The sequence below is a fragment of the Talpa europaea genome, assembly GCF_964194135.1.
Source record: "Talpa europaea genome assembly, chromosome: 13".
Taxonomy (NCBI): Eukaryota; Metazoa; Chordata; class Mammalia; order Eulipotyphla; family Talpidae; genus Talpa; species Talpa europaea.
In genome coordinates, this window is record NC_140080.1 from 53320601 (window position 1) to 53334445 (window position 13845).

General features: G+C 39.9%; 1 protein-coding gene across 1 annotated transcript in view; it reads left to right on the forward strand.

The window, feature by feature from the left end:
* LAMA1 (laminin subunit alpha 1) overlaps positions 1 to 13845 on the forward strand; it is a gene marked incomplete at both ends in the record, with an annotated part of 141152 nt that overhangs the window by 38224 nt on the left and 89083 nt on the right. Inside the window, 2 exons of the mRNA XM_084252201.1 lie at positions 11993 to 12235; positions 13178 to 13357. Coding sequence (XP_084108327.1) covers positions 11993 to 12235; positions 13178 to 13357 — 423 coding nt within the window. The remainder of the gene's footprint in view (positions 1 to 11992; positions 12236 to 13177; positions 13358 to 13845) is intronic.

The following is a 13845-nucleotide window of genomic DNA, read 5'->3' on the forward strand; positions in this document are numbered from 1 at the left end:
AGCCATTCCACCATATCTGAAGAGCACTAAATATAACAAATAATTAAGAAAACTAATAATTAATGCTAGGGTCTCAGGATTCACTGATGAACAGAAAGTGATAATATCCAGGGGAAGCCCTTACCACAGAGAAAGCACACAACAAACTGCAGGTTGTTGTATATGTTGATTATTATCACTGTGATTAAATTCTTATTTAAGGTGCTCCAGGCCCACTGGGAGCTTCTGAAGTAGCAGGAAACAATAAGAGAATAAGCAGACTGCTCCCACTGGTGGGGAGGGTGTACAGAGTTGGGACCCCTGGGGTACACATAGTTAAGGTGTCTTCAGGGATCTTGGAAACAACCCAGAAGAAGGCTCCAGTGGAATTAGGAAGGATGCCCAGGAGACTGCAGCACGGGAATTGGAAAGTCGTGTTTGCAGGTTTGAAACGGTGCATGCAGCCCTGTGAAAGAATGATTTTTTCTTTTGCTTGAGATAAACATATTTTGATTCACATAGAGTGAAATGCACACACTTAAGGGTATAGTTGCATGAGCTTTAGCAAATACAGACATGTGTAATCCATACCCTTATTGGATGCATACCATTTCCATCACTCCAGAATGTTCCCTCCCCAGTCAGTTCAACAGACTCCCTCCTCCCTCACTCCCATCCCTCCAGAAGAGAAACCACTCTCCTGAATATTCCTGAATATTTACACTTTGCATTAGCTGAGCTCATTATATAACATCATCTGCGTGGAATCATGCCTTGTGCCCTTTTCTTGTGTCTGACTTCTTCCTTTTAGCCCGTATCTGTAAGATTCATTCATTGTTGCTGTTTTGGTGGGGTGTCCTTTTATTTCTGAATAGTGTTATGTTTTGTGAATATCCCAAAGTTTGTTTATCCATTCTTTTGTTAACTTGTTTGGGTTATGTAGTTGTTGGTCTTTTTTAAGTGCGTATTTTATTTTATTTTTAAAAAAATGGTGACAGATGACATTATGTAAGTTTGAGCTGTACAACCTGTGGGTTTGACACCTTTATTTATTGTGGTATGAAAACTGTAGTACTGTTAGCTAACACCTCTATCACCTCACATGGTTATCATTTCTTTTTTGTGGTGAGGGCAATTAGGATCTAGTCTTTTAACAACTCTGAAGTTTATAACACAGTATTGTTGACTGTAATCACTGTGTTGTATGTTATGTCTCCCAAACTTATTTACCTACTGAATGCTGCATTTTGGTCTGCTGTGAATAAAGCTTTCTTGTGCAGGTTAATGCAGAAGGGCTGGAAACTACCAATTTGTGCTTAATGGCCAGCATCTAAATTCCTGGATTAATTCATAATGGGAAAATAAGATGTCATCACCTGCTTCCTCATTGAACATTTAAGTTGATTCCACTTTTATAAATCATACTACCACAAACATTTGAATATTTTTGTGGCTAGAAACTGCTTATATTTTAGCATAGATGCCAAGAAATGGAATTACTGGGTCAGAACATGTAAGCATTTTTCAAATGTGGTCTTTATTGTTTTATTTTATTGTGAAATATTTCTCAATTAATATGCTCACTAACAATGAATGAACATATATATCTCACATACCCTCAGCAGCAAGGAGATGAAAATTTTTCTTTTGTCTCTGCTAATCGAAAAGAAACACCAACACATTCTGTCCTTTATGTGCCGAAAGGTAGGGTAATGAAGCCTGGGAAAGTTGTGAGATCAAATTAAAACCTGCAGATAATTAGTTGGTGTGCGACAGCTGTCCAAACCAAGATACCCTGAGAAACTTGATGAAGCCCTAAAACCACTCAATAGCTTCTGTTCCTCCAACTGGGACAGGTAATGCTTTCTTAGAGTAACTGATAACTTCTAAAATATGTGCATAGTGTTTTTTCTCCCTAATTGTGTGATTTTGTGTGTTTAATAATTAATAAACCATGTTATAGAGAAGGCTTAGATTTAAAAAAATAGAGTGGAAATTATAGTTTCCATGTTCCCTTCCATAATATTTTTTATCATATTTGGATTATTTCTAATCCTCTTTTCAAAAATTAAATCATAATGTGACTGATCTAGTAGTTTCAATAGTTTCTAAGACCTTTTTTCCTCCAAATTTAAAAGGTAGCAGAATCGTCAGTCTTATAAATTTAAAATTCCTTTTTTCTCTACTATTTTATGGCACTTTACTTACATCTTGGATCATACAAGAAATGGGGTGACCCTGAGATTGGTTCAGAGTTGATTGGTACCATGCAAGAAATAGGGGACCCTGAGGTTGGCTAGATGTTGGTTGATACCAGGGAGGAAGCATTTCTCTGGGTCTTCAGTCAGGTCATTGCCAGGATTTTCTTTCATTTAAACCCTAATGGTTTGGGACTCTGATTTAGCATTTCGTGAAGTTTCTTCATACCTTACCAGTGCTTAATAAGCAAATGACAAGGTCATGGGAAAGAGAAGATTTCACACATTCCCTGGGAACTGTTTGCCTGACCTCCTAATGGCTATCTCATCTTCTCCAGAGTCGACCCTGCCTGGAAATACTACTTGTGTTCAATTTAGAAATCTCTCTCTTCCACATGTGAGTCTTCACACCATTTACTTTTCTATTGTTACATTTATTTCCCCTTGTGGCAAAATAGACATAATATAAAATGTACTATTTTAGCCATTTTTAAATGTCAGCCTTGGTAGCATTAAGTACATTCCCATTATTATTCTATTATCATCATTCTTCATCTCTAGAAGGTTTTCATCACCCCAAACTACAACTTGTTAAGCAAACACTAACTGCCCAGTCCTTCTTGTCTCCACCCCAGCCCCAGGTAACCATTTTAATTTTAGCTTCTATGGATTTGACTATTCCAGGAGGCTTATATAAGTAGAATCATACATATTTGTCTCTTTGTATCTAGTTTATTTACTTCAGTGTAATTTTCTCAAGGTTCATCCATGTTGTCACCTGTGTCAGAATGTCATCCATTTTTCAGGAATTGTATGGATGCACAACGGTCTGTTTAGCCGTTTTCTGTTGATGGATATTTAGGTTGCTTTCATCTTTTGGCTTTTGTGGGTAGTGCTGTTGTGGTGTTGGTGTACAAATATCTGCTTGAGTGTCTACTTTCAGTTCTTGTGCAAATATGCCCAGAGTGGAATTGCTTGTCATATGGTGGTTCCATGTCTCATATTTTGAGGATCCACACTACTGTTCCCCACAGTGGCTATACTGTTTTTCATTCCCCCAACATCTTTTTAAATAAACAAAAACCTTCCTTCTAAGATCCTTTTTGGATATTCTTTTTCAAAATAAGCTTTAAGTGCAATGATTTGCCAGCTCAATGCCTGTCAAACAGTAATGCCAATGACATTAGATGTACCTAAAGGAGAATGAGAATCTTCAAGTAAGATCTAGATCAACGTTCCATGTAAAGAGTGAAATATTGCAAAAATAAAAATGCTTTCTAATTTCTGGTGATAAAACTTTAAGTGATTCAGTGACCAAAAGAAAGAAACATATAATTATTGTTTCTAGGTGTTGTAAATGTGTAACTACTAGGTTAATGTTTAATGGAGTTAGTGAAGTACAGACTTCCACAGCTTTGCTAGCTAGTCCCGCCAGCTGGATTTGCAAGGTTTAATGACGAGAGGCCCTGGGACTTTCAGGGGGTGATGGTACGTGCTTTCTCATGATAAGCATGAGAGGAAGCTCTGAACCATTCCTAGGTCTAGGGCACCGTAAGTGAGTGGAAGGACTAGAAGGTGAGGTGAGAAGAAGTCAAGTTTCAAATGTTTGCAGTTGGAAGTTCTCTGGGACTGAGGAACAAAGGGCTAAGTGTGGCCTTGGAGCCTTACAGGAGAGATCTCTCTCCCACTCCTGCACTCCTCAGATCTGGAAAGTCCTGCTTGCCCTCTTTGTGTCTTCTTTCTCCTTCACATTTGGACCTTTCAGAATACCTTTTAAGGCCTTCTTGCATTTTTTTCTATTTTAGCCTTGACCTTCACTATGTCAACACCACCATCTCCAATAACTTCCCAGCACTAATTAATCCAATTCCATGATTTTTTTCAGCCCCAGTGGCCTTGTTTCTCCCAGGTTTAAGGTCCTCTAATGGGAACCTTTAATACGGAGCAAAGCCCCACACCTGTCCAACCTCCGTCTGGCTCTCCTAAGTGGAGCAGCCCTACAGATTCTGCACTGCCCCTCACACTACGGACCTCTCAGGATCTGCACAACCTCTCCTTGGGCACTTTTTATTCCCTTTGCCTGGACATCTTCTGCTCAGTCTTCCTCTCTTTTCAGAGACCCTTAAGAGAAACACTGCCTGACCATTCCCACTTTCTCCAGACACTAGGATGGCCTCCCTGCCACAACCAGACACCTTCAGTGTCCATTGTCCTTCTCCCTAGGAACTTAGTCAAACCCCATCCTTCCCCTAAGGGCATCCACAAAGACCATGTCTTCCACCCCACTGCTGTATTTGAACCACCTGCTATAGGCCCTGTAACAATGCAAATGCTCAATCAATGTTCATTGAATGATCCTTAATGAAATATTGCAAGGGGGTGTCCTTTGCCCCCAGACTCCTTTGTCCCTTCGGACTGCTTCTCAGAGAGCAGCATCTCTGTTTCTCTGCCCATCCTTCCTCCCTCCAGGGAGGAGCAGTAGGGTTTCTAACTAGGAGACAGCTGACCCTGCTCCTCTGGGGCACATCTGTTTTATAATGGGTGGGTTGTTCTCAGGACACACAGGTTACTGACCTGCAGCAAAAGGCCACTGAGCAGGTGTGCACATGTCCCCTGAGCCTGTGACACAAGGGGCGGTGTCCTGAGCTCACCTGTGTAGCCTCCATTTAGGCCCAAAACTCCAGTTTTGCTTTTTTTCTGAATATAGATGATGCACAAATTATGATGACTTTATTTATTTTTTTTTACTTTAGGAAGGTGTAAAATCAATACACATTTAGAATGCATATCAGTGATCATATCAGAATCAGTAGCCATACTTTGAATTTTGAGTTTCAGCCTTTCCCCAGGTGGGCGATGAAAGGTTCACTACTCTCTGGTGATGCTGCCGCTGCAGCAGCCGTGAGCAGTCAGCCCTGTGCCCAGGAGGGGAAATAACCCTACTCAGCACACAGCACTCAGCAAGCTACGTGGGCTACTCAGCACTTGATTCTAAGCAGGCTTTGTGTTAGATGATTTTGCTAAGGTGTCACCCACCAGAACAGGGTGGGAAGAAAAAGTGAGATATCCTTTGAGGCAATGAAACCAGTCTCCCACAAACTTAGCAAAATCATTCTAAAACACTTAGTGAAATGGAGAATGGAGCATTGGCAACAAGTATATAGAGAAATACATTGGGACATGGAGTGAGAACCAACCTCTTGCTTTTCAGATTTGACTTCTTAAAGTGACTCGACACTTATCCCTGAAATAATGCCCTATTTTCCCTGAATGGGGTGATAGATATTTGGATGGTAGGATGGCATGCAGGGAGCTCTTTTGGAAAACTTTTTTCAGCTGATAGAAAACAAAACTGCTTCTGATAGATGTTGGAAATGTCTCTTTCCCCACTTCAGATTATATGGGTTAATATGTCCTTTCCAGATGGACTCTTATCTCTGCCCTCCATTTGTCAGTGATCATCTTTCTTACAAGGTCTTTCCTTTTCTTCTCTACTTTCAATGAATGAACAAAGTTCAAAAGTGATATTTCATTGTTTTCTAAGACATAAATCTAAATTTGTCACTGCTGGTAGCCAAACCCTACTTCCAATAAAAAGCAAAAGCAAAAAAGAAATGAGGGAAAAAGAGAAACAATACTGAACTTCCACATATTTATTTTAAACATCTTATGATAGTACCAAAATCTAATTTTATTCTAAAATTCTCTTCTCATTCGTAGTATTTTTAGTCTTTAACCTAAAAATTCAGAAAGTAATTTAAAAAGTAAAGCATGTTTATTTGGGGTCAAAGACTTGCACAAGATACACAAATTCAGATAGAAAACCAAAACATGCCCCCCTCCTCCCCACCCTAAGGGATGAAGTCAAGGGTGGGAGAGAAAAAAAAGGGGAGGAAGATAAGTGGTTAGAGAATAGAGTTGATTAGTGTCAGGCAAACTTAAACTATTCTTGCTGTCTAAATAATCAGTTACTGGTTTTCTAGAAAGGATAAAAAGGAAACTTCACTAATTCTCTCTTTTTGCTAAAAGTCCATGATTATCAGTTCTATCTGGGTGACTTCTCAAGTAATTATTGGCTTGATGATTTCTTAGAACAATTTGCTTTTGGCCCAGGCCAGAGGTCCAGTTCAAACAAGATAGATAACAGTTTTTCTTTGTAATGACTTACCACCTCTATTTTAAAATGGCTTCACAGATGTCAACTTTTCACATCTGTTAATTTCATGTATTAGTCTTTTAAATGAGGAGGTAACAATAAAACAATGAAATGAAATATAATACAAATTGCATTTAAGGCAACTGCCCATAGAAGATTTACCTAAAATGTATATCAAAGTATCCTACATCCCAAATAAACTTCAAAGAATCAAATTTTTCTTGTTCATTCTAGTGTTTGTTGCTTTGCCACGTGCATATGAATTGACTAGGTACTTTCTTGATCAATACTCAGTAAAATCAGAAGTGATTCATATCTGCATTAGTAATTAACTTAATAAATAATTATTTTATTCTTTTTTTAAGATTTATTTATTTATGCATACAAGAACTGGGCTATAGATGAGCGGTGTCGGGGGTGAGAGGATTCACCAGAGACAGAGTGGGGCACTGAACACGTAAACTGACTGAAATACACTGCTGAGGGGAGCTGCGGGCGAGTCAGGAGAGGTCTGCTGTGCCATGTGGGTTGCTCCCTGGCTGGGGATCAAACTCTTGCTGCAATGGCTGTGGATAGCTTCATAGGTTGTGTCTTAACCCCTTGCACCACCAGGGAAGCCCAATTATTTTATTTTTGAGTAATAAAATCAATTGAAAATGCCATTTAAGTTTTTACCTTGTAATAATTTCTCAAGAAATAAAGCTTACAAATTCATCACATTTATAGAGAAAATTGAGCAATATTACTTATCAGATATACTTAATTATTTTAATGTAATTTGACCTTTAGCTTAAATCACTTTTGCCTATGAAAATTCATTTCCATCACCTAAGAGAGAGAGAGCATTCCTCTGCTCACTGTTTAGTTACCACCAGGAAGACAGTTTAAGTGCTTGGATGGAGAATTTCCTGGGGAACAGGAGGTGGAGGGGAGTCTGCACTGGTATCTGCGCTGCCCTCACCCCCCAGATTAATATTTTGTGCAGAGGCCCTACAGAGAACAGCTGAACTTTCTGTGAAAAGGAGAGATTTCCCTCCCCTGTGCACATTAAAAATTGGCCTGTCATAATGGAGAATTAGGCTATCTGTATTTTTCAGATCACTGAGACTGTTTAAATCAATATTGAGGCTTTCCTGGAAATTTCTCTGTAGAAAGTGTGTTTGATGTAAGTTCACTTCATCAGTGTGATGCTGTTTCTGTGGGTTCCAGTGATCATTACAGAGAATGGAGGAGAACCATGATGAAAGTGGAGTTAATGGCTCTATTACCTGAGTGTTTGGCAAGTTCACAGTGACTGAAAATCTAGTGAAAACCCTGCATCATCAGTTTGTGTTCAGCCAACCTTACATCGAGACAAAAAGCAGTTTAGTCAACCATGCAAAAAAAAGCGGGGGGCAACAGAATATCATGGATTGTGTTTGATCAGAAGCTTAGAATTCTCTATATTAACAGAGACTCTCACTTTTTCCATGTACTTCTCCCATTCCAATTTCCATTATTTCCATATTTACAAGGACTCTGATTTGAGGACCCTGAGGACTATTGAGAGATCATGACAGTACTGTCCAGGCTCACAGCAAAGGTCTTGATCAAGATGAGTTAAAAATTTCTTCCCTGAGGGATTGTCATGAGTTTTTCATTCACTCTGGTTGTTTTTCCATGAGATGTCATTTCCTTTCTTACACTAAGCTCTCAGTGTAAAATTGACAAGGGTTTGTTGGAAGTACAAGGACATGGTACTGAAATAATGCTGTTGATTGGGGTAAGAAGTTGGAAAACTAGGTGTAGTACTCTGTGGTTACCTCAGCTTGGGCGTTCATCTCCTTTTTATTGCAGCCTCTGGAAGTGTGACATAGTGGCTCAGAGAAGGACTGTTCAGCACCCTGTTGTATACATTCTAGTGCCTGGAGATCCTGGGAACATGACATAACCTTTCTGTGCCACAGTTTCCCCATCTGACAAGAAGGGATAACAGTATACACTTCATAAGAAGAATGTAGTTGTAAAGGATTAGAAGAGTTAGTAATTCTAGTAAGGCATCTTGGTCATAGTAAGTGCTCTATAAACGCTAGTTGTCGATCATTTTGTTTCTTGCACACTCTCTCTTCCCTCTCCCCACTCATGCTAGGCTGGTAAAGACAGAGTTAGTTGCAGCAGCTGCTTATATATAAACCTGGTGTTCAAGAGAATGTAGTGTTTTTGGTTTTTTCCAGCGACCTTAGGTGTGTGGTGTTTGTGGCCACGTGGGGGTGGCACTCTGCAGCGTGTGTGCTGGCTAAGGACTCTGGAGTGAGACTCCTGGCAGCTTCTTAGGATTTGCTACTTGGCAGCTTGTGTTGACCCTCTTTATATGGGTTTACAAATATGTAAAATGGAGCCACACTGACGTGAAACTCAGGGGTTGTTTTGGATGAAGCAGACAATGCACATACAGTCCTTAAAGGCATGAAGCCAACCTCTTAGTTCTTTCCTTAAAAAAAAAAAAGATTTATTTACACATACAAGAATTGGGGTACAGGCCAGGGGGGTGGGGAGTGAGAGGATTCGCCAGAGACAGAGTGGGGAACAGAACAGGCAGGTTGACTGAAGTACACTGCTGAGGGGAGCAGAAGACGAGTCAGAAGAGGTCTGCTGCACCATGGGGGTCACCTCCCTGGCTGGGGATCAAACTGGTGCTGCAGTGGCTGTGGATAGCTTCATAGGTTTCATCTTAACCTCTTCTGCCACTAGGGAGGCCCATCTCTTAGTTCTTTCCATTTTCAAAAAATGCAACTGGAAAATAGAAAATAAATATATTTCATTTCATGTATAAGCTACCTTGCCTCTATCAATTCTCAAATGAGCTGCCTCATCACATCATCTCCCATGACTCCTCCGTTTCTTAAGTTTTCACTTAGAACCTTAACATTTAGAAACCTTAAGAAGCTTGACAGTAGTGAATGAACACAGCCCACATGCTCAGAGACTTCTGTTTTTATGACAGAAAGATTTGAGAACAATTAGACAGTGATGAGGAAAGGTGAAGGTGTTCTTCCTGCCATTACCTTGGGCATCAGGCTGAAAACTGAATAAAAACTGCAAAAAATGGACCTAACTGTGGGTCCCCAGACAAGGCTCCATCTTTGCGAATGTGGAAGTGGCCACAGTGCTGTGTCATAGCTCTGGGGACTAGTTCTTCAGGACTAGTTTCAGAGGAGACAATAAAATTAATCACCAGATACTTCTGAGAAGTGTTTGATATTTCAGTAACATTAGAGTATAGCCATCAACGCAACATAAACTGTGGAATGTGAATTATAAAATTGGGGGAAAGATTTTTTAAATAAACTCTTCAAAAGAGGAAACTTTCTGGACAGGTTCAAGCTTGCACAAAATGGTGGTGTTTTAATTTTTAGAAGGGTTTTTAATTGACAAATGTGAGTATAGATTTATAAACATTGGACATTTAGTTCCAGATCTAAGCATTAATAACAGGTTACGTTTCCAGTTTTGCTCATTGCAAAACCTGAGAATGTCATTTTGCTTCTCGTGCTTTTCCAGCAGTGGTCCTCATCCAGATGTAAATAGAATCTGACATGGAATTGCTAGAATATCCACTTCTGCCATTCACAGACGATACTTGGTGGGAGCATATTTTCTAGCTAAAAAGACTTATTACTAGGAAATATATATGTCTTTCCTATGGGTTATTTAGTAGACTATAGATTACTTGATTTTTGGTAGGTTTATTTTCAGGAGCTCTTGTGTTCCTGGATTTAGTGAGAGCTCATTGGGACATGTGAAAGCATCAACAAATAAAACCAAGAAGCAATATGAACTCAGTAAGAGAATGGAAACGTTCTTCCCAACCCCTCTGGTACACATGCATACACACACATACATACATATACAATTTGGTGCATGTGTAGGCACATCTACATATGTATTACATGTATTTCTAAATAAAAATGACAAGTGGGTTTGGTTTTGAAAAGTTAGCTGTATCAATTTGGGCTAGAGGAACTCTGGATTCAATAACAGTTCACATGGGTAAAGGTATTTTCCTGTTCTTCCTTGCAATGGCAACCTGAGTTAGGAACTAAGTTTACTGTCAGAAAAGTAAATGCTTCCTAAGGCAAAACAAAGAACATAATATTCTCACTATGTTCTTTCCAACTTAGAAAACATTTGGAGTTTTGTATTCAGTCCATGAGAACCATGTTTTAAGATTAGACTGAGTCCAGAGCATCATGACAAGGCTATGAGGTCTCATTAAATGATGAATATTTTAATAAAATTCTCCTTGGGAGTGGGGGGAGAGGATATAGGCTAGTTAATGTAAATGTATGAAGGATAGTTACATGAAAGTAGAATCCAGCAACTTTTCTGTAGCTCCAGAGTGTAGAATTTGGGGGGGCATTTTGAATTAATTCAAGGAAAAAATCCTCTAGTGTGGGGGAGTTCTCATAAGGCAATAGAACCATCTTAAGGCCTAGAAAATTTCCTGCAAGTGCTCTAAAAAGGGTGGTTGTTAAGCAGATTGTTCTTTCTTAGTGCTAAATAAGGGCTTAGCTAGCTACAAGGGTCCCTTCTAAATCCAAAATTTGCCTGTTTAGTCTCGGCTTGCTGGGAGTGGTTACCTAAATCCCCCTTTGGCCTGTCTGCTCCCCACTCTGTAACTTTTTATTTAATTTCAGTTATTACTGAGGTATTTTTTTGAGCAGCTTTAGGTATACAGCAAAATGAGTAGGAAAGCAGAATTCCCATATCCCAAACCCCTACCTACCCTTCTCCCTGGCACAGAGACTCCTCCCTCCCTCTTCTACAATATTATTCACTCCAGCATTTGGTGATGTCAGTGTTTTCGATTTTAGTCGTTCTAAAAAAAAAAAAAAAAAAAGGATTTTTTTTTTTTAATAGAGGCATGTTTTTTTATTTATTTATTTGTTTGTTTGTTTGTTTTGTTTATACATGCACTGGGTACAGTCAGAAGCACGGGAGGGTGAGAGAATTCACCAGAGCCAGGGCGGGGAGCAGAGCAGGCAGAAGGACCAAAGCACACTACTAAGGGGAGCAGCGGGCGGCAGGGGAGGTCTGCGCGCCATGTGGGACCCTCCTCCGGTGGTCGGGGAGCAGCCGGGGATCGAACCGGCGCCGCAGAGGCCACGGGCAGCTTCGCAACCCAGCGCTCAACCGCTGCGCCACCGGGGAGGCCCGGATTTTAGTCGTTCTAATAGACGTGTAGTGGGCTGACTTTTTTCTCATAATCAGATTGTTATTTCCAAATCACTCTAAAAAACACATTCTAATTTATAAACACCACAGATAATATAATGTAATGTAATATAATACAGAGCATAACATAACAACATAACATAACATGGTCATTATCATTCAGAATCCCGATGGAGAAAGGTTTTAGAAACAAGAGAACATACAATGTTAACACTAATACTGCCAATAATAGTAATACAAATTTATTTGTGAATACTTTCTGAGCCCAGTTTGAAAAGGAGAATGTTCACAAGACAATTTTTGGTTAACTTCCATGATGAGTTGCGTTCTTGATATTGGTGGTTATCATGCATACAGCCCTTCTGTCAAGCAGACTTTGCCTTTTGACACTTGCTGCCGATTCTTGATGAAGATCCCCCACCCCCACCCTGTGTCTTTCTTTCAGGTTTTTCAAGTCGCTTATGTCATCATCAAAGCTGCTAATGCCCCCCGACCTGGAAACTGGATTTTGGAGCGATCTCTGGATGGCACCCACTTCAGCCCCTGGCAGTATTACGCAGTTAGTGACACAGAATGCTTGACTCGTTACAATATCACGCCAAGACGGGGCCCACCAACCTACAGAGCGGATGATGAAGTGATCTGTACCTCCTATTATTCCAGACTGGTGCCACTTGAGCATGGAGAGGTAACTGCCCCACACTGTGATGACCTTTTTTGGATGTTCAGAGGGCCTCTGTAAGCTGCCATCTTGAAACACTCAAAATCACCCCTCTTATTGCAGATCACAGAGATCTTTAATAGCCAGCTGTGTTTAAAGTATCACTTACTGATGTCAGCTGATAATGTCATAACCCATACATTTCAACTTACTGGTTTCTTCCCATCAAGGAGAGCCCTCAATTTTTACTCTGCTGTGATTTATTAACTCCATCACATCCTCCTCAGAGTAGGGCAAGAATATCTGTTGAAATATTAAAAAGAGGAACTAAAATGCCTCTAAAAAATACAGTTCCCAGTTTTCATTGTGACTTTCTCCTCCTTGGGATTGTTGAATGCTGAGAGATGGTTGGTCAAGCGTTCCCAGATAAGAGCTTGGCACTCCCAGACTCTACAGACTTTATTCATTAAAGTCTGAATGTAATAAAGACAACCCATTCTTTTGTAGCACCTGGCTTGATGAGATAAAACTATAAAAACCCTCCCAAGTGCTCTTCACAGTGAGAACTCTGTAGCGAGGCCTACATTGTTTCAAGAGTAGAGATTAGGGCAGGCATTCCAAGGTTTTCGCACTTTTTCTCATTCTTCCCAGTCTGTTCATGGCATTTAGAATTTGTTCTAGAGAAGTCACAGCCTAACAATACAGGTTAATATACTCACTCTACATTGGGAGAAGCGGTCTTCTTTAAGGATTTCCAGTAACATCCGAGACCCTGGAATGGATGACTGAAGATATAGTGGGGTTATGGTGTTCTTCAGTAGTTAACAGACATTAGAAGGTTCTTCAAGAACATCATGGTCTGCTTTGATTTTAGATAGTTTCTGTAAAGATTATATCCTGAAATTAAATAATCAACTTATCTTGTTTTGAAAATTTAAAATGGACTTTTGTTTATTTTGATATCTTTAGATCCATACATCACTCATCAATGGCAGACCAAGTGCTGATGATCTTTCACCCAAGTTGTTGGAATTTACCTCTGCAAGATATATCCGCCTTCGCTTACAGCGCATTAGAACCCTCAATGCAGATCTTATGACCCTCAGCCACCATGACCCTAAAGACCTTGATCCCATTGTCACAAGACGAGTAAGTTGATGATAGTACTCTCAAATAGTGTCAAATGTTTATTTTGTTTAAGGGACATAGACATTTCTTTTTAATTGGCTTTTTCCTCCAAGGTTGGCCTATTTTCTTAAGTTATTGAAGACCATTATATATGCTTTGCTAAAAATTCCACCATTAAACTAGCTGATGGAAGATCTGAAGTCATGTTCTTAGCCCCCCTCACCCCAGCCCATCCCAAGATGCCATGAGTAGTGAAAGTAATGCTCATTGTTTCTTACATTCTAGCTTCACATCTAGTCTTCAGCATGAAAGGGTACTTTTTTTTTCCACCTAAAGGAATTTTTTTATTATTATTATTTTGGGTAGAAGAGCTAGGGTGTAGGCCACAGGTGCAGGAAGTGAGAGGATTTACCAGAGCCAGAGTGGGGAGCAGAACAGGTGGATCTACTGAAATACATAGCTAAGGGGAGCAACAGTTGAGACAGGAGAGGTCTGCTGCTCCAGGGAAT